Source organism: Xiphophorus maculatus, chromosome 15, assembly GCF_002775205.1.
Source record: "Xiphophorus maculatus strain JP 163 A chromosome 15, X_maculatus-5.0-male, whole genome shotgun sequence".
Lineage (NCBI taxonomy): Eukaryota > Metazoa > Chordata > Actinopteri > Cyprinodontiformes > Poeciliidae > Xiphophorus > Xiphophorus maculatus.
The window spans coordinates 5,199,064-5,217,110 of NC_036457.1; the positions used below are offsets into that span (position 1 = coordinate 5,199,064).

The window sequence follows — 18,047 nt, forward strand, 5'->3', positions numbered from 1 at the left end:
TCCGCTGGACCGACGGTTCCACAAAATGACAGAACCAAGTCTGGACCTGCAGAGACTGGATCCCGGTGCTGAACCGGGCCTCTGGTCCGATCCGTCCTGGAGGAATGAAACTGAGCAGAACCAGAACCGACTGGACTTTCAGTCCATTTATTATGGAATGTTTCTGCTGGGTCATGATTCTGTTCGGGTCGCACATGACATCATTAAAATACAGCAACACACACTTCCTGTCTCTCACACACTTTCTGTCTCACACTGGTTCTGCTGGTTCCGGGTGGGTCCAAGACACCTCAAAGTGAAAAGTTCTGATAAGTTCTGGTTCTTCCATCGGTGATTGACCTGCTGGCCTCTGATTGGCTGGACGGAGTTTGTTCAGGGTGGGCGGAGCTAAAACACTTCCTCTTCCTCACAGCCGTAATCTGGAAAACATGGATGCATTGGTCGGTTCTGGTTCTGGTTCTGATGGGTCAGGGAAAGTTGTGGACCGACCTCCAACCAGCTGCAGCGCGCTGACGCAGTCTTCCTCTGCCTCCTCCTCCTCCTCTTCCTCCGTCTCTAACGGGGTCGGGGCTTCGACGGGGCCGGGGCCTGCGTCTGGAACGGCTGCAGGAGGAGCTTCAGGCACGGCCTCTGATGCCGTTTCCATGGCAACTGCTGTTTCCACCTGAAATCGATTAAACAAAATGGAGTCAGGGAGAACTGACTGACTCAGGGTTTCCTGGCCCAGTCCGTCCCGGTCCGGTCATCCGGGGTTTACCTGTGGAGCAGCTTTCTTTTTCCGTGGTGTGGAGGAAATGAGGCGCCGGAACCTGGAACAGGAAGCAGGAAGTTGAGCTCTGATCACCAATCAGGTGATCGATTGCTTGGGTCTGGTACCTCTTGGTCATCATGGTGGCGCTGGCGGACAGCTCTGCGTTGGCGTTCCCGGCCTTCCTGCGGCGGCGGCTCAGGCGTTTGCGCGGGACGACGGCGGCGCCCCCTGGGGGCTCGGAGGCGGGACTTCCTGCCGGCTGGTTCAGGTCTCTCAGGACGTCGTAGTTGATCTTACTGGAGATCTTCTTCCTCTCCAGCATCTTCTCGATGGCCTCGCCCGCCGTGGCCGCCTCGATCTGCTCACGCTTCTTGTATTTCTTCTTCTGCGGACGGGGAAAGGTCAGAGGTCAGAGCAGGCAGCCGGCCCCTGGCATGCAGACTGGTAGACCCCGTTTCCAACCTTCTCCTTGTAGGTGCCCTGTTCCTTCTCCTTGGTGATCCTCTCTTCTTTCTCTGTGAACACAAGCAGCCAATCAGCATCCTCCGTGTTTAATCAGCCAATCAGCATCCTCCGTATTGACTGGTCCTCACCTTTCTGCTCCTTCAGGTAGTCTGCGTTCTGCTTGGTCCAAAGCTCCGTCTTCACCTCCACCTCCTTCTCGTTCAGGATGTACTGCAGCAGACAGCAGCAGCCAATCAGAGACCGGCGTGGTGACAGCCAATCAGCATACCTCTGACTGGAACCTGGCGCTCACCTTATCGATCTCCTGATCGTCGATTCCTTCCAGGTCCAGCTCTCCGCTCGGAGACGGATCCCCTGGAAAACAAACCCTCAGTGACATCACAGCGCCGTGTTACCTAGCTGGTCATGTAACCATGGTGATTTTTCTCTAAAAGCTTTATTGGCTCTACTGGCCTTTATTTAGTGAATTGACAGGAAAGTGGGAAATGAGAGAATGGAGAAGCAAAGGTCACCAGGCCGGGAATCGAACCTGCGACGGCCACGTCCAGGACTGTGCTTAACCGCTGCTCCACTGCAGCACCTCGTAACCATGGTGATTAATGATTTAACTAGTTACTAGTCTGCGTAACATGGTGACTTTGTGACCCACTGATGGTTGTTTAGTAAAGTTTTCTAATGATGTAATAACTGTTAACTGATGATGTAATACCACATGGTGAAGGAACAGTTCCTGATTGGTTTGTACCTTCTGGGTTCTGGTCCGGTTCCGGTGGATCGAAGGTGTGAAAGCTCTCCTGGAGGCCCAGGCTGGCGTTTCCCAGGATGGAGGCCAGAGGGGCGCCCTGGGTGGGTCGCCCGGCTCCCTCCGTTTCTGCTTCCTGTGGCGCCCCGCCCCCCTCCTCCTCCTGGATCACCTGACGCAGGAAGTCCTGCGTCAGCCGCTGGGCGGCGGCCTGCAGGGCGGCGTCGTCCCCCTCCTTGTCCTCTGGGTCAGCCGGAGAGGACAGGACGTCCTCATCCTCCGGATCTGGAACCAGAGAGAGCAGCGGACTTTACCAGTGATCTAGACTTTACGTCTAGATCTCCTTCTGTCTCCTTCGCAGTTTTAATAAAACACAACCAGATGGAGCCTGAATAATCCGTCTGGTTTCTGCTCTCCTACTCAGCAGCCGGTTCTGGTTCTGGTGTAGTTGTGCTTATGTGTGACTTGGTCTGAATTGGACCTGCTGTGGTTCTGGACGGACCCATTTCCTTGGCGTAGGCGGCGTAGATCCCCCTGAGTTTGGGCCGGCTCTTTTCCAGCTCCGTCTCGATCTCCTCCTTGTAGCAGCTGATTTCTCCTGGCGGAACCAAAGCAGACAGAGTCGGATCACCGGCTGCTCCAGCTCAACCCGGTTCAGGTGTCCTGAAGTTTCCCGGCCTGACCTTCGACCTCGTCCAGCTTCCGGGCCAGCTCCTGCTCCAGCTGCAGAGGAGGATGTTAAATCCACTTCAGTGTTTGATTTGAATCTATCTGTGATCAACTGGTCTCCCCTGGCTGACCAAGAGGACAACAAAGACTGAACATTCTTCGCTTTAATATTTGGTGAGCCGGCCAATCAGAGGCCAGGAGATCTACCTGCTGCATCTTGACTTTGTGCTGGCCGGCAGTGAAGGACGGCGGATCACATTCCTGCTCCAGATCCACCCGCATGAACTCATCGATGGTCAGCTGACTGGTGGGCGTGTCCTCAAACTCCGTTAGCCTGCAGGGACAGAAGAAGGGATCTGATGGGATCCACCGACCAACACCATCACATTCCTAATAAACAACTCTATTCAGAAAGGAAGCGCTAGCTCAAGGTGGGATTTACTGACTGGGATCCTGTTAGGTAAATTGTATATATTATTATCAAATATTTGTTGTTTCATGTGCCTTTATAATGTTCTTGTCTTATTTGCCTGTATTTGTTTCATCTTAGCATAAAGAAAGTTTCTGTGTTGTTGAATTACTTTGATTCCTTTCTCAGAAGGCCTCTGAGGAAGAGCAGAGAACCGTTTTCAACAGGGTTATCGTTCAGCAGAAACCTCTGCATCCTTGACCGGTTAGATAGCTATAAAACTGTTGCCATGAAGACGTACAACTTGCTCTGTGTTATCCTGTGTCTGGAACAGAATAATCTAGTGTGTAGATACCATGTGTTTTGTTAGTGACTAGCATTTGCGTTGCAATCATGTGATTGAAGTGTTTTCCCCGCCCCTTTGAGACGCTCTCTGTAACAGGGATCCTAACAGCAATACAAAGGGAGAACGGACACATATGTTTTCAGAACGGAAGAGATGTGTGACTGAAAACATCTCTGGCTGTTCTCCTCGCGAGGACAAAAGAATCTAACGCTCTTGTCTTTCTTGTGTTTGTTTAATCTGTAGGTGTTTAAACCTGACAGATCCAGTAGGATCCACTGACTGCTACCTGGATCTTCTTATATCTATAAATCAGATCTACTGACTGGGATCTTATGGAGCCTATTGTGATCTCCTGGTTGGGACCAGTCCTGTCGATCCCTGTGATCTTGGTGAATCCAGACGGATCCACCAGGATCTAGAGACTGAACTAGCAGTAATGTTCCCATATCTTTAATGTTGGCTTGGAATCATAAGGATCGGCTAGGATCAACTGATCTCTGGCAGTAGATCCCTGTGATATCATTGGATCCCTAGGACTCTGGTATAAAATGATCTCCTTTACCTGCAGGGATCCACTGGGATCTCACTCACCTCTTCCTCAGAGTGGTCTGGCACACCTTCACCACTCCGATCACGTCCTTCACCGAGCGCCGAAACTTGTGCATCCGAGCCGCTACCAGGAGAGCTGGGGGGTGGGGGGGAGTCATGAGCTACATGGATGTTGCTGTTGCCATAGCGACAACCTCACCTGCTCCACAGAGCCCAGACGGGCGGCGACCCGTGTGCATCCAGTCCCTCTTCATCCTCTGCACCAGGCGGAGCGCCGTCATGGATACCTCGTGGTTCTTGTCTCCAAACTCCAGCATGTGAGCGAAGCGAGGGATGTACAGGCAGGGGTCTGAGGGGAGGGGGAGGGGCGGGGTCAGACACTGCAGGCTCCGCCCCTTCAGGTACTGATGCTGTTCTATGTTGCAGCAGGTACCTGAACACCCTAACCCTGTCACAAGCTCACTTGGCTCAAATGTGCTTCAAAATGGCCGCCAGGGCTGTGATAGAAAATTTATTTTTACAGTAAATTTGCCAATATTTATCACAGATGATGAAAACTATATGCTGGATTAGATTATAGAAATCACGTTTACTAAAATGAGTTTTTTCTTAAACTGCAGCCTGAATATTTCAGCAATACTTTCTGACCCAAAGGTTCCTCTGACCACTGCTCGTTTCCAGACCGGATCAGAACCAGAACCTCATCCACTAACTACAGACCTAATGACAAACCTGTTATGGGTCAGAACCAGAACCGTTACTGTCCCTGCAGGCTCATGGCTCCCCCTGCTGGAGAAGCACAGAAAAACAAGCTGGACCCAAGATGGCGGTGGGAGGCGGACAGCAGCGCGAGGACAGGTTTTAATCCGGACCGAACCGAGGCGGGTCTAAAAGGTAACAACACACAGTTGAACTGTACACGAAACGGACGGGTTCGGTCCGCATAGTGAGCCGCTGCTAACTGACCACAGAACCGAGCAGCAGAACCGGACCACGAGCTGGTTCTGGAGTCAGAACCGGACCGTTTTGGTTCTGCTCTGCAACCGGACCGGGTGTCTGCTGGGCCCGTCAGTTCGGGATAAAATGGAAAGGTGCTGCGTGGTTCGGATAAAAGATGACAGCCGAACCCAGACTGGATCTCCAGGTCTGATCCAAACAACAGGATCGATAGTCAGTGATTCCAGGATCTGCTGTTTGGATCGAACCTGCAGAACCTCCAGGCTTGGCTCTCCAGAATATTCCCTCTGTCTGGTCCAGATTCCCAAAGTGGTCCCACCAGGGCCGGCCGAAGGTATATGCGAGTTAAGCAGCTGCTTGGGGCCCCCACTCCACCAGGGGCCCCAAGAGCACCAAGCCAGTGTAGCAGTGTGACGTTGTTACACTAGATCAGGGGTGTCAAACTCCAGTCCTCGAGGGCCACAGTCCTGCAGTTTTTAGATGTGCCACAGGTACGAAATGCTGGAAGGAAATGGCTTAATTACCTCCTCCTTGTGTAGATCAGTTCTCCCAGCCTTGCTAATGACCTAATCATTCTATTCAGGTGTGGTGCAGCAGAGGCACATCTAAAAGTTGCAGGACAGCGGCCCTTGAGGACTGGAGTTTGACACATGTGCACTAGATTGTCAAGTGAGAAGCTCTTCCGGTAGGAAATCATATGAGCACCGGCAGCTTTTATTTTGGAAAGATGACAGATCCATTGCAAAACAGCGGGTAACTTCCTGTTTCAAAATTATTGTTTTTATTCAAATTTAATGTGTTGCGAATGGAAATGTGAATTATTATCTTTACTGTTGAACATTTTGAGTTCATGGATTGTAGTTTTGAGTGTCAGTTCGGGTTTAAAAGACAAATTAACGGATCATATAGTCTGTGAAGCCTTTTACGTCTCCGTCGTTTTGTTTTCTGTGTTCAATAAGTGTATTTTAAGTATAATAAGTGACAGTTTTATTAATGTTCTTGTAAAATAATGTGCTTTAGAGCACTTAAACTTTGTTTAAAAGTGATGGAAGTGTGTTAGCAGTTATTTATGCTACATGAAACATCGCTAATGAAAATGCTACATCCATGTGCTGAAAATAGTGATGTTCATGGTTAAACAGGCTCTGTGGAGCACAGTGAGGAGAAACGGCGGTAAAACTAGCCGCCTCTTGGAAAAGCTCAAGACGTTATGGTACCCCCACTTACCTGCTACTTTCACAATAAAAGCTCACATCCGGTTCATGTTTGATCTACTGCAAGTAGATTTCCAGCGGATGTCAACCACATCTGATGTTTAATTTCAAAATAAAAGCACAGCAACATAGGGGGGGAATAAAAACGTTTTATTTAGTAGGCTTTTATTTTGAAATTGAACATCAGATGTGGTTGACATTTGCTGGTTTTGTTCCAGAGTTGTCCCTCTCTCTCCCAGAAGTGAGAGAAGTCACTGCTTGATGGCCCCAATTATTTCCGATACATTATTTCCTTTTGCAAAGTCCAAACATGAAGCCGCTGGAAATCTACTGGCAGTAGATCAAACATGAACCGGATGTGAGCTTTTACTGTGAAAGGAGCTCGTAAATTAGGTTTGCCGTAACGTCTTGTAAAAATTGAGTGCAGCCTTTACTGTCATTTTCGAAGAAGCGGCTCGTTTTACTGCGGAGATATTTCCTGCTGTTTCATGCAGCTGTGTCATGTTTCATTATTTTTGGCGTGGGATTATTTTGTTTAATTTTTTTCTTATTCAAGGACTGTTTAAGATTATTATGCCCATGTTTGGGCTAGTTATTAATTATTGTTGCAATCATTTTACACAAGTCGTGCCCTTTCTGCTGGATTCGGTGGGAGAAGGCGCCGAGGAGTCAGAGAGAAAAAGCCTGATTCTGACGATCAGCAAGACAAAAGCTGAATCAACGACGCTTCATAAGATAACCTTATTTAAAATAACACTGAATAAATCCTGATGCTGAAATATGAAATATTAAACTTCTTCACTTGTTTCCTGTGAATTTGAAGTTAAAGTGACTTTTAGAAACCAGTGGGACCAAACTGGGACCAGCAGAACCAAGTGGACCGGATTGGTTTAGGCTCTTTGTGCTCCCAGCTGTTTGGATAATCTGGATTATAATCCCTGTGACCCGGACAGGAAGCGGCCATGTTGTGATGGGAGGAAGAGGAGGAGATGGCAGCGGAGCTTTTCTCCACCAGCCTTCCTCACGGCGAGGACGAGGAAGAGGAGGAGACGAAGAAGAACTTCGTCCAGCTGAGCGAACCTGAGGAATCTGCCGAGCGGAACACCGTCGGCATCGACGACGGCGACGATGATGATGATGATGATGATGATGAGAGACTCAGCTGGCAGGGAGCCCACCCCACCCTGAGGGAGAGGTAAACAACAACATGGCGGTGTGGGCGGGGCTTCACCACTTCCTGTGCTGAAGACAAACGTCACATTCCACCATGTTTCAGTTTATTTAGGTTCTGGTCCCAGTTTGGACCGGTTCAGAACCATAAGTTACTTTCAGTGTGAACTGGGTCCAACCGGGTCAGACAGCGCCACTTTGAACTCATAAACGACCTGAACAGCGCCACCTGTGGACGGGCGACATGACGTGGGCGGGTGGCGTGATGCGGCGCCCCCTGTGGGCGGATGGCGCGTCGCGGCGCCACCTGCTGACACCAGCTGGTTCCTGTTTGTCTGCAGGAACGCTCTGATGTTCAACAACGAGCACATGGCCGACATCCACTTCATCGTGGGTCCGCCTGGAGAAACGCAGACGGTCCCGGCTCATAAGGTACAGAACCTGGTCTGGAGCGATCTTGTGCTCTTGGTGTGGTTCTGCCAGCCGGTTCCGACCCATTTCCTCACTGTGTTCCAGTACGTCCTGGCGGTCGGCAGCTCCGTGTTTGGAGCCATGTTCTATGGAGATCTGGCGGAAGGACAGTCGGAGATCCACATTCCGGACGTGGAACCAGCTGCTTTCCTCACCCTGTTGAAGTGAGTCCAGACACGGTTCCAGAACCACCACTGAACCACCAGAACTGTTTGGTTCAGAATGCTGTAGATCAAAGTCAGACCCAGACAGACGATGGTCACAGCGGTTCCGACCCATTCAGGCCGATGTAAATATATTCACATTGGGTATGACCGAGTTCAGACCTTCGCGTTGACTCACTAAGTCTTACTCAGACCGGTTCAGACTGGATTGAACCTATTCAGAGCAGTTTCAGACCGGTTCAGAGAGGTCCAGATGCTTCCTCTGACGGGTCTTGAACCTCATACCAATCAGTAGATGTGGTGTCTTCACTAGAAACCAGCAGAACCCAGGAGCTTCTTATCCAGAACCTTCTTCAGGGTTCTGGTCCAGAGTAGATCTGGGTCCCAGGTCTCTAATGTCCCCTCCTGTGTCTCAGGTACATGTACAGCGATGAGGTGGAGCTGGACGCCGACACGGTTCTAGCCACGCTCTACGCCGCCAAGAAGTACATCGTCCCGGCCGTGGCGAAGGCGTGCGTGGGCTTCCTGGAGACGAGCCTGGAGGCCAAAAACGCCTGCGTGCTGCTGTCCCAGAGTCGGCTGTTTGAAGAGGCAGAGCTTACGGAGCGCTGCTGGGAGGTGATCGACGCGCAGGCCGAGCTGGCGCTGCGGTCTGAAGGGTTCTGTGAGATCGACCGGCCCACGCTGGAGATCGTCCTGCAGAGGGAGACGCTCAACATCCGCGAGGCGGCGGTGTTCCAGGCGGCGCTGAGCTGGGCGGCGGCAGAGTGCCGGCGCCAGGGACTGGCGGTGACCCCTCGGAACCAGCGGACCGTGCTTGGGAAGGCTCTGTACCTGCTCCGGGTCCCCTCCATGTCTCTGCAGGAGTTTGCAGATGGACCGGCGCAGTCAGAGGTTCTGACACTGGCGGAGACCCACAACATCTTCCTGTGGTACACCGCCACCAACAAACCCCAACTGGACTTCCCTGTGGGGAAACGGGTTGGCCTGGCGCCGCAGCGGTGCCACCGCTTCCAGGCGTCCGCCTATCGCAGCAACCAGTGGCGCTACAGGGGGCGCTGCGACAGCATCCAGTTCGCTGTGGACCGCAGGATCTTCATGGCCGGGCTGGGCCTGTACGGATCGAGCGGCGGGAAGGCCGAGTACAGCGTGAGGATCGAGTTGAAGCGACAGGGAACCCTTCTGGCCCAGAACCTCACCAAGTTTCTATCAGACGGGTCGAGCAGCACCTTCCCCGTCTGGTTCGAACACCCCGTCCAGGTGGAGCAGGACACCTTCTACACGGTCAGCGCCGTCCTGGACGGGAACGAGCTCAGCTACTTTGGACAGGAGGGAATGACCGAGGTGCAGTGTGGGAAGGTGACCTTCCAGTTCCAGTGCTCCTCGGACAGCACCAACGGTACCGGAGTGCAGGGGGGGCAGATCCCAGAACTGATATTTTACTGCTGAAGCTGGACCTGACGGACTGAAAGGCCTCAATCCAGGAGGGACAGTCTGGTTCTGATAGCGTTAGCGGCTACAGTTCTGATAGCGTTAGCTCCTGTTCTGATAGCGTTAGCGGTTCTGGTTCTGACTGGTTGAGGTGTTTCAATCATTAAAGTTTGTGTGACTGAAACTGCAATGTTTGTTTTTATCTGATGTAGTTTCCTGCAGCAACCACCAGAGGTCACTGTAGATTAACCTTTCTTCCGCAGAGAGCATGCTGGGAAATGTCATTCTGTAGGTCTAATCGCTGCCGTTTTAGCTAAATTTGATGTGTTACAAGCGAATCACACAGGAAGTCTCACCGATGGCGGGCGCGTTGATGCACAGCTCCCGGGCCAGCAGCAGGAAGGTCTTCCCCAGGATGTAGACGTTCACCTGGACACAGAGAACACACTGTGATTGGTCCAGAGCTCAGAGACGCTCTGTGATTGGTCCAGAGCTGAAACGCTGCAGCTGGGTGCTCCCATGTGGCTCTTACCTGCAGCAGGTCGCTCAGGTCCAGTAGCATGTCTGAAGCCCGGTTCAGGAAAGAAACAGGTCGAATCAGAACCGGTTCACTAACTGAACGATTCCTTGAGTTCTGAACGGGTTCTTCTTTATTCTGGACCTGCTGATCCGACTGACAGGGAAGGAAATCCAATAAAAAATACATTTTTATTCATTTCTTCTGGTTTTCTTTACAAAGGAAGATATTTTCTTTTATTTAGAAATATTTTCAGGACTTTTAATTTTTATTGACGTAGAATAAAGATAGAACTGCCTTTTTAGATTATAATACAGTCATTTTAATTGTTATATACATTTTTCTGTATTAGCTTCCCTTTGTTATGTTTGTTGCTTCTGAGCCAATCAGGTTTGAGGTTCTATTTAAAGAGAGATTAGTAATTTGGGGTAATCTTAAATTGAACAAAAATTCTAAAAATTTAAGATGTAGGAAGATAAAACACTTGATTTTCATTAGAACAAATTTTATTTAGAAATGTTTAGCATACCTTACTTTTATTAGTGGATAATCTCAATGAAAAAAAAATTCAAATATGGAAGCTAAAAACTAAGATGTGGGAAAACAAACAGCAGGGCAGGTGGCTGGTTGCTAGGATACGGGGCGTGCCTTCGGTGCGGCACACCAGGTAGAGGCAGGCGGCGATGACGTGCTCCGTCCGCCGGCCTCTGGTCAGGTGTTTGCTGACGACCAGCTTGAAGAAGTTGAAGGCCGTGTCCAGGCAGTGCTGGTTGAGCTGCAGCTGGCTGCCCAGCTGCTGGATCTGACGCTTACCTGCACACACACACACACACACACACCTGGAGTCACACCTGGAGACGCGTCCCAGACGAAGACCGGTCCTGAACTCACCGTTCTGCAGCGTCTGGGCTCTGGACTCCTTTCCGACTCCGGTGTGGAAACCAGAACCGAGGAGTGGAGCTTTGACTGGACCTGGCAGCAAACAGACTCTGATCATTTAATAAAGTGTCATTTTAGCAAAGAATTTTATTTGAAAATGTTTGATTCTATATGTTCATATCTAAATGGAGGATTTAGTCTGAAGAAATTCAATGTGAAAAGTTCATGTTTGATCCTAAAAACTTTAAATCTGTCCAGAGCATTTTTAAAACTTAACATGATCATGATCAGAATTACAGTGATTACCTAAACGGCAAAAAGTTTATTCAATAAATTATTAACAAATATATCATTTGAGAAATTTCCAGCAGTCAGTTCACATTTATTCTAATATTTGGTGCAGAATTCAGAAGCTTCTTCATTATGGATCCCTGGTCGGAACCATTCTGGGTTCTAACGACCCGTTTAAGACTCGACTCGGGGTCCAGCTCAGTCTCACCCAGCGGATCTGGTAGGAGAAGCCCAGTCTGAGCCAAGGCCCGGTTGGTACCGGTACCGCTCACATGGGAACGCAGGAGGTTTTCAGCTGCAATCATCCAGAAGCAGCCTCACCTGGACTCCCTCCCTGGTTACTATGACAACCAGGTGATTAGCCCACCTGGCTGCAGAGTCCAAGTGTTTTCCTCAGTGGAGACGGAGCTTCCAGTTTCAGCATGAGAGCTGCAGCGAGCTTTATGGAGGAAAATCTTTACCAAATCTGAATCATTTGTCTACTTTTCAATGACTAGAGGGGGAGAGGTCCATTCTGGACAGGTGAGGGATCACCTGTGCTGCTCCTGACGATGTGCTGCTGCTTCATGAGAGGAACCATGGGTCAGAGGTCAGATGGAGGGTAAAACTGAGCAGATTTTAGCTCTGATTCCTCCAAGTTAAATGTTTCTCTACAAACCTCCAGGTCTGTCAGAAATGTCTGATTTCAAGCTGCTGCTCTCTGATCACATCAACATGAGACGTTTCCTTCATCTATTTGGTCATAAAAACGCTCTTCCAGACGTTCTCTGGGTTCTTCTGGGTTTCTGGAACCCAGATCTGAAGGCCCAGGTGACTCTGAGTCTGCAGGAGGAAACCTGTCAGCTTCACGACAGTTTTCCAGAACATTCCTGACCTTTGACCTTCATTTGTTCAGCAGATTTTCCATCCTCAGGTGTGGATGAGTCGGAGTTTCGGGATCGGTACCTGTGGATCCGCCTCGCTTCAAAGCAGTCGGTCAGCTCTTCTTCACTGAACTCTACACCGGGAGCGTCCGGGTCTCTGATGTCCTCATTTAGACGCAGATGGCGTCCACGCCATCAGCGGACGGACGGCGTCCACGCCATCAGCGGACGGCTCGCCTCCGCTGTGGTCACACCATCAGCAACGTCAGGCCGGACGGCTTCACCGTCTTCAGAGCATCGTTTTCCTCCTGCTTCCTGGTACGCTCTCCCAAACTGTTCAGCCTGCGACACAAATGACTGGAGACCTAAAAGTATAATGATTCCCCTCTATTTGTTTAAAAGGAGTCAAACAATGAATATTTTGAAAAGATTTTCTTCCACACAATGATTAAAAAGTTTACGCTGCATTATTTAATGACATTTAATTGCACATTTATTTCATGAGATGTTTGCGGTGCTAAATTTGGGCCATAAGGTTTGTTCCAAAAAATTTCAACTGAAGTGATTTAACCTAAGCCGATGTGTGTTCTGGGTCTGAGTGGAGCAGTTGGCTAGAAAACAACCCAGGGACTAATAAAGCTCCACCTGTCGGCTCCCCTTCCCCAACACCAGGTGCCTGTCCCCGGAGGGCGGAGGGGCGTGTCCACCTGTCCTGAATCCCACCTGCCGGTTGATGACCTCTACCGGTCTTTGCACCAGGCGTTACGGTGAGTCTGCTTTTCTCCAGAATGACGTCAAGCTGAAGGTGGTGCTGAGCGCCGGCAGGTTGAGCAGCCGCTTTGTTTCTACAGTCTGTTCTGGACACACAGAGCTCACCTGTGAGGAGGACTGCATGGAGGTGAGCAGGTCACCTGGTAACCAGCTGACCTGCTGTGGTTTTGTTGTCAGCTGAATGTGAACAGAGTCTTCATGTGGAGGGCAGACAGGTGAACTCTTCAAGGTGAGTCAGTACTGATCCAGGATCAGTTGGTCAATTCTTCAGGAACTGGTGTCGTTGAGTTTCATCCCCGACCTGAGTTGGGTCTAAACCTGTAACCATGAGGCGTTTGGTTTGTGGTCTTCAGGCTCAGAGGACCAGCAGCTTCTCCTGGCAGCTGATGTTCCTGCAGAGCAGCGGGCAGAACGCCTCCTGTCCGTTCCAGACGCCTGGCGGTTTGGCTACAGCCTGATGGCCTCCAAGAGGGTGATGCTTCGATCTGCACTCAAACAGCCTCATGCTGAGGTCACCATGGTGGGAATGAACAAACACCAGGTTTTATCCATTAATAACTGAATCCAACAGCTTTATTTCATGCAAACTTCAACTCTAAACTCTGATAACTAACCATTTCTGCGTAGTTTTAAAAGAAAAGCTGCAGTACCACAGTGTCCTCTAGATTAAATTCAAACTGGGACGGAGGACTGGTGGGACGGTCTCGTATTGCGTGAAGCTGGTTAGTTTCTTAGACCTGTAAACCTGGGGAATCGGATCGATCTTGGAATCAGAAACTATAAATTTCTGCAGTTTTGTCCCTGCTTTTAATGAAACTAGTGACATTTTGTTCCTTTGTCAGGATGATGATGTTCCAGGTGTCTCTGTTGTTCAAACAGAAGTTTGTGCTCCTGCTGATTGACTTGTCCATAGCCTGCACACTCGGTAAGCTCACGCAGAACAAAAGGTGAGCTGCAGTCTGAACCAGATCTCAGGATGGCCTGGTTTTTGTTCCCTTCGGATTATGGATCGTTTGATGGCAGTCTGTTGCTCTGGAACGTCCCTCTCATCCTATCCGCTCTGGTTGGGGAGGGAGCAGGATTTAAAAGTCGGAGCTTTGGTGTGGGACTGGAGGGTTTCCTGCTGGATGAAGCTACTGTCACCTCCAAAGGAATGATGAAGTTCCTTTTGGGTCAGAGGGAGGCTTCAGGAAGGTACAGAGTCTGGTTGATGAAACCATTGGCTTGGAGGAAATGTTTTAATCGTATCTGTTCTTCTCTGCAGAGTTTGGTGGTGGAAAACATGTACAAGGAGTCTTATACGGTTCTTCTGATGTATGAGCATCTTTTCTCTCTGGTCTCTGATGATTGACACTAAACACAGAACATTCAAAGTGCCTGAGACTCCACTAATCTGTAGACCACCTTTCAGACTCAACCATAAGAGATTAGGGTTTAAGATCAGGAAAGAACCAACTGAATAGGTCTGCCTAATCACTCATGGTTTATCTCTTTGTAGAGACAATCAGGAGTTCACAGTTTACCTGGGATGTCTTCTTGGAGGAAGTCTGGATTAAATGGCACCAGCTGCTGATGCTGGAAGCCCCAGCAAGGCCTCGGCGCCAACCCGACTGTTCACATGAATGGCAGCAAAGCCTACGAGCTGCGACTTCCCTTCAACCATGGTAACTAACCGTACACCTGGGTTCTGGACGGTGTTCGGGTTGATTTGGAACTAAAGATCCACCAACGCTCTGCTTGAACCTGAATGAATGTTCAGTTGGTTCAAAGATGCATTTGTAACAATCAAAAGAGATATTGTGATTGAGTCCGCAACATTTTAATTTAATAATTGTTACAAAGTAACTCAGTTAGCGAATCGCTACAAAGAGCACACCCACAATCGTCGTTTCCTAGCAACGGGGGAGTGATATTGACCCCCCTCCGCAACCACGTCAAACTGCGACACCACTAGTAGATGACACTAATTTACCTCCACTGTTCCATCAAAATGGCCTGTGTGCCACACGTTCACGGGTCTGATGGGTCTTTAGTTTAACTCCAGTTAACACAGAAGTGAGAGAACAAACCATGAACAGAATCCTGCTAATTTCTCAGATGAAAACTCAGAATGTGAAGTTAACCCAAACCCTGACTTGTTAGAAGTTCTAACTTGGTTCTGTCTCTGTGCAGGTGACCGGTTCTGATCACTTTTGCCTCCATGTTGATTAATAAATATTATTTATCAGTTCTGGTTCTTGTTTGATTCCTGACGTGTCTTCATGTGCGGCTCTAGAGCAAACCGCTGGATGTTTTGCAGAAAATGGGTTTATTAGAGGTTCTCAGTGGTGCAACATTCTGCTAATACCAGAACTTTTTTTTTCTGCCGCTTTCGCTTTGAAAACATTTAGCTTCCACTTAATCACATATTCCAAATATATTCTAAAGGTTAATTTACTTGGTGGCTTTGAAAACTTTCAGTTGAATGTTACGCTGAAGTGTTAAGAATTCAAGTAAATGTTTACATTCATGCTCTTATTCTGAAATGCATTTATTAACATTGTTGCATGTTGACCAACCCTGAAGTTGGTGCTTTAGCATTTTTAAAAAGCAACTAAACATTTTTCCAGGCTTTTATCTCTTGATTTTATGTTTTGTATAATTTCAAGGTTGATTTCTATCGTACAGCGCTTTGTGATTTTTTTTTTTGTCTGTGAAAAACACTTTATAAATAAACTTACTTGGCATCAACTCCTGCTAAATCCTGCATGACTGTAGCACTTTAGTCTAAGCTTCCACTAAGTAGTGTTAGCATTAGCCTACATTAAATACCATATTAGTTTAGTGTTAGTGCAGCTAACTTTTAGCTAGCAGTGACTAGGCCTGTCACGATAACACATTTTGCTGAACGATTAATTGTCTCAAAAATTATTGTGATAAACGATAATATTGTTTGAAGACCTTTTTACACTGATTTAATGGAAATGACGTAATAATGCATGTGATTTCCTGCCAAAGATAGATGCACTTTATTTTCAAAAGAATATTTAACTGATAAACTAAATAAACAAAACAACCAAAAATGAAATAAAATGGATTCTCAGTCTCCATTAACAAAAAACGCACTTGAAAAAAAAACTAAACAACATAAAGTACAAGTGTAAATAAATACTGCATTCAACCAAAAGAGTGCAGATTATAAAGTCTGTATATTATGTTGCCCTTCAGTAATAATTAGATTTAAATAGAGAAGACGGGCACATTGACTACCTGATGCAATAATTCACACTACATGATTTTTTGCTCCTATTTTTCCCCTTACGATTTCATAACCGATCATCCTGTAGTTTGTGGTGTGTTACGGTAGATCGGCTCCGATCCAAATCAGGGGTTTTCCCCGACTGGGAGCTTTAACGCTTCCTGTTGAATGTGACAGGCAGCCAATCAGAAAGCGCGGATTCTCCTCCGCGCTTTCTGAGGGGAAATTACGTCGGGGAATCCCGAACAGCTGACACGGCGCAACCCGAAGTCCAGCGAACATTGGAGATGATATGTGGAAACAACGTTAATGTTTATTCAACATGCAAAAAATATAGAAATGACAAGGGGAGGAGTTGGAGCGAAACCTGGTAACTTTTCAGCTGTTCTTCGTTAACGTGACGTAAATAGGTTCTAATGATTTTCATTCAGTTAGGACTTTACGCTGACACTAGCCACATGCATTGCAGGTAGACTGTAGTAAAGGATTGATTAATGCCTGGTTTTAAAATTAGTTCACTGGACTTGTAGTCATTATTTTGTTCCCATTGTTGGACACCACACGGCAGGAACGAACCCGATCGGCTAATGTGTGATCTGTCAGGTTTTGAAAATGGGCCGACAATCGGCTGACAGCTCTAAGATCTGTAGTCTGCGCTGGGCTTTACACTAAGGAAATAAGGAAGGGAGGGTCAGTGGAGAGCACCGGAGTTGGGCCTTTTTTTTCATTCAGTGTCATCAACAGAAAGAGAAAAAGGCCGGAAGAGACGATAATGCTGATAATTAAAATAACGTCGATAGTTTTAATTTATCGTACGATTATCGTTTATCGCGACAGGCCTAGCGGTGACCCACAACTGGAGGTTTTAAACTCTGGGTTGCTTCAGCTGGACTCTTCAGTGTCTCTACAACCTTTAACTGGTTCTAATGGTAATACTGGTTCTGGTCCTACCAGTCAGTAGAGAAAACCGGTCTCACCATCAGCGGAGACAAACTGTCCCACAGCGGACGACACGCCTCCACTTCCCTCCACGAACTGGACCTCTGATACAATGATGTTGTCCTCCAGAACCGAGCCGCAGCCCGTGCACACTGCGCTGCCCCGGGCCTGGTCCACATCGATGTCAGACCCCCCACAGGTCCGACACACCCTGGAACTCATTGTGGCGGTGCCTGAGGATGAGGAGCAGATCCTCTTTAGCAGAGATCAACAACAATCTGGAAACAGATTCTGCGTCCTGGAGATCAATTTCCTTTAGTCAGATCAAAAGAGACAGAGGGGAGAGAACACGGTGGTGGAAGTATTATGCTGAGGGTTCTTCAGTGAGTCTGGAACTGGACCTAAATCGCTGCAGAACCAGTCAGTCATTTAAAAGTAGGGTCCTGTTTGTATTTGTCCTTCCTGCACGGCTCTGATCTACTGAAAGCTCTTATTAATGTTCAGTAAACACGAACATTATTCCCGTTTTAAAACAAGCCAACATGTTTCACTGTGATCCAGTAGAACCGAATCCTAACAGAACACACAACGCTGCTGCTGCTCACACTGAGGGACAATAAAGCTGATTTCTATTATATTCTGATCTTCTAAAGCGTCTGAGAAGCTTCTGACCGGTTCTAACCCAGTTTGGTTTCTGGAGCGGAACAATTCAGACTATCTGCAAATCAAAACCATGAGCTTCTGAACCAGAACCAGGGTGTTTGGACCTGAACAGTAGCTGGAAATCCCTGCAGAAAATGAGATAATTTACCATCAACTAGATCGGTTCTGATCGAACACCAAAGATGTCTTCCAAACAAACCGAACCTCCAGAACATTCTGACAGCAAAATTTCACTTATGAAGTAGAGACCCGCACCTAGAATCGAACCCACAACCGAACCGGCCGAAGGACCAGCCTCTAACCACTGGACCACCAGCTATAACAAACACGCCCCACTTACCGGGTAAAGTTCCGGAACCAGGCGGGAAGAACCAGCAGAGCGGTTCGAATTCTAGCAGCTGAGCTTCATGTTCGCCCCATCCGAACAATAACCATTCATACTAATGGATCAATTACTGATTCTGGTTCTGATCTGTGTTTAGCTTCCCCAACTGGCGCCCAAATGTGACGTCACTTCTGAGCCAATCCATGTCCATATTTACGTCATT

At 48.3% G+C, this 18,047-nt stretch overlaps 2 protein-coding genes across 7 annotated transcripts; one reads left to right on the plus strand and one right to left on the minus strand.

Annotated features, from left to right (window-relative positions):
• Nucleotides 1-124: 124 nt before the first annotated feature.
• On the minus strand, nt 125-18,006 carry LOC102233808 (transcription factor IIIB 90 kDa subunit-like). Of its 2 annotated transcripts, none has more exons than XM_023347465.1 (19): nt 17,840-18,006; nt 16,875-17,069; nt 10,747-10,827; nt 10,495-10,668; nt 9,871-9,902; nt 9,695-9,767; nt 4,131-4,280; nt 3,974-4,067; nt 2,835-2,961; nt 2,642-2,681; nt 2,461-2,556; nt 1,962-2,243; nt 1,509-1,570; nt 1,345-1,426; nt 1,214-1,266; nt 877-1,136; nt 758-809; nt 490-664; nt 125-419 (listed from the first exon to the last, which is right to left on the minus strand). In XM_023347465.1, the coding sequence occupies exons 2-19, from the start codon at nt 17,056-17,058 to the stop codon at nt 388-390; spliced, it is 2,049 nt and encodes a 682-aa protein (XP_023203233.1). In that variant the 5' UTR covers nt 17,059-17,069; nt 17,840-18,006; the 3' UTR covers nt 125-387. The 2 variants fall into 2 exon arrangements, with proteins under 2 accessions (XP_023203233.1, XP_023203232.1); XM_023347464.1 differs by having other exon boundaries at nt 2,440-2,556.
• LOC102230556 (BTB/POZ domain-containing protein 6-B-like) lies at nt 2,910-9,528 on the plus strand. Of its 5 annotated transcripts, none has more exons than XM_023347471.1 (6): nt 2,910-3,087; nt 4,704-4,825; nt 7,056-7,297; nt 7,614-7,704; nt 7,789-7,907; nt 8,324-9,356. In XM_023347471.1, the coding sequence occupies exons 3-6, from the start codon at nt 7,092-7,094 to the stop codon at nt 9,354-9,356; spliced, it is 1,449 nt and encodes a 482-aa protein (XP_023203239.1). In that variant the 5' UTR covers nt 2,910-3,087; nt 4,704-4,825; nt 7,056-7,091. The 5 variants fall into 5 exon arrangements, with proteins under 5 accessions (XP_023203239.1, XP_023203241.1, XP_023203240.1 ...); XM_023347473.1 differs by having other exon boundaries at nt 2,910-3,058; XM_023347472.1 differs by lacking the exon at nt 2,910-3,087 and adding an exon at nt 4,160-4,248.
• Nucleotides 18,007-18,047: the final 41 nt, after the last annotated feature.

Bases quoted from the DNA above. Each gene is read 5' to 3' on its own strand.
- LOC102233808 (XM_023347464.1), bottom strand. From the start codon at position 17,058: ATGAGTTCCAGGGTGTGTCGGACCTGTGGGGGGTCTGACATCGATGTG. The intron at 2,962-3,973 runs GTGAGTGAGATC...CTGTCCCTGCAG, and splicing joins CAGACCACTCTGAGGAAGAG to GCTAACGGAGTTTGAGGACA. The intron at 665-757 runs GTAAACCCCGGA...AATCGATTTCAG, and splicing joins AAAAGAAAGCTGCTCCACAG to GTGGAAACAGCAGTTGCCAT.
- LOC102230556 (XM_023347471.1), top strand. From the start codon at position 7,092: ATGGCAGCGGAGCTTTTCTCCACCAGCCTTCCTCACGGCGAGGACGAG. The intron at 7,298-7,613 runs GTAAACAACAAC...GTTTGTCTGCAG, and splicing joins CACCCCACCCTGAGGGAGAG to GAACGCTCTGATGTTCAACA. The intron at 7,908-8,323 runs GTGAGTCCAGAC...CCTGTGTCTCAG, and splicing joins GCTTTCCTCACCCTGTTGAA to GTACATGTACAGCGATGAGG.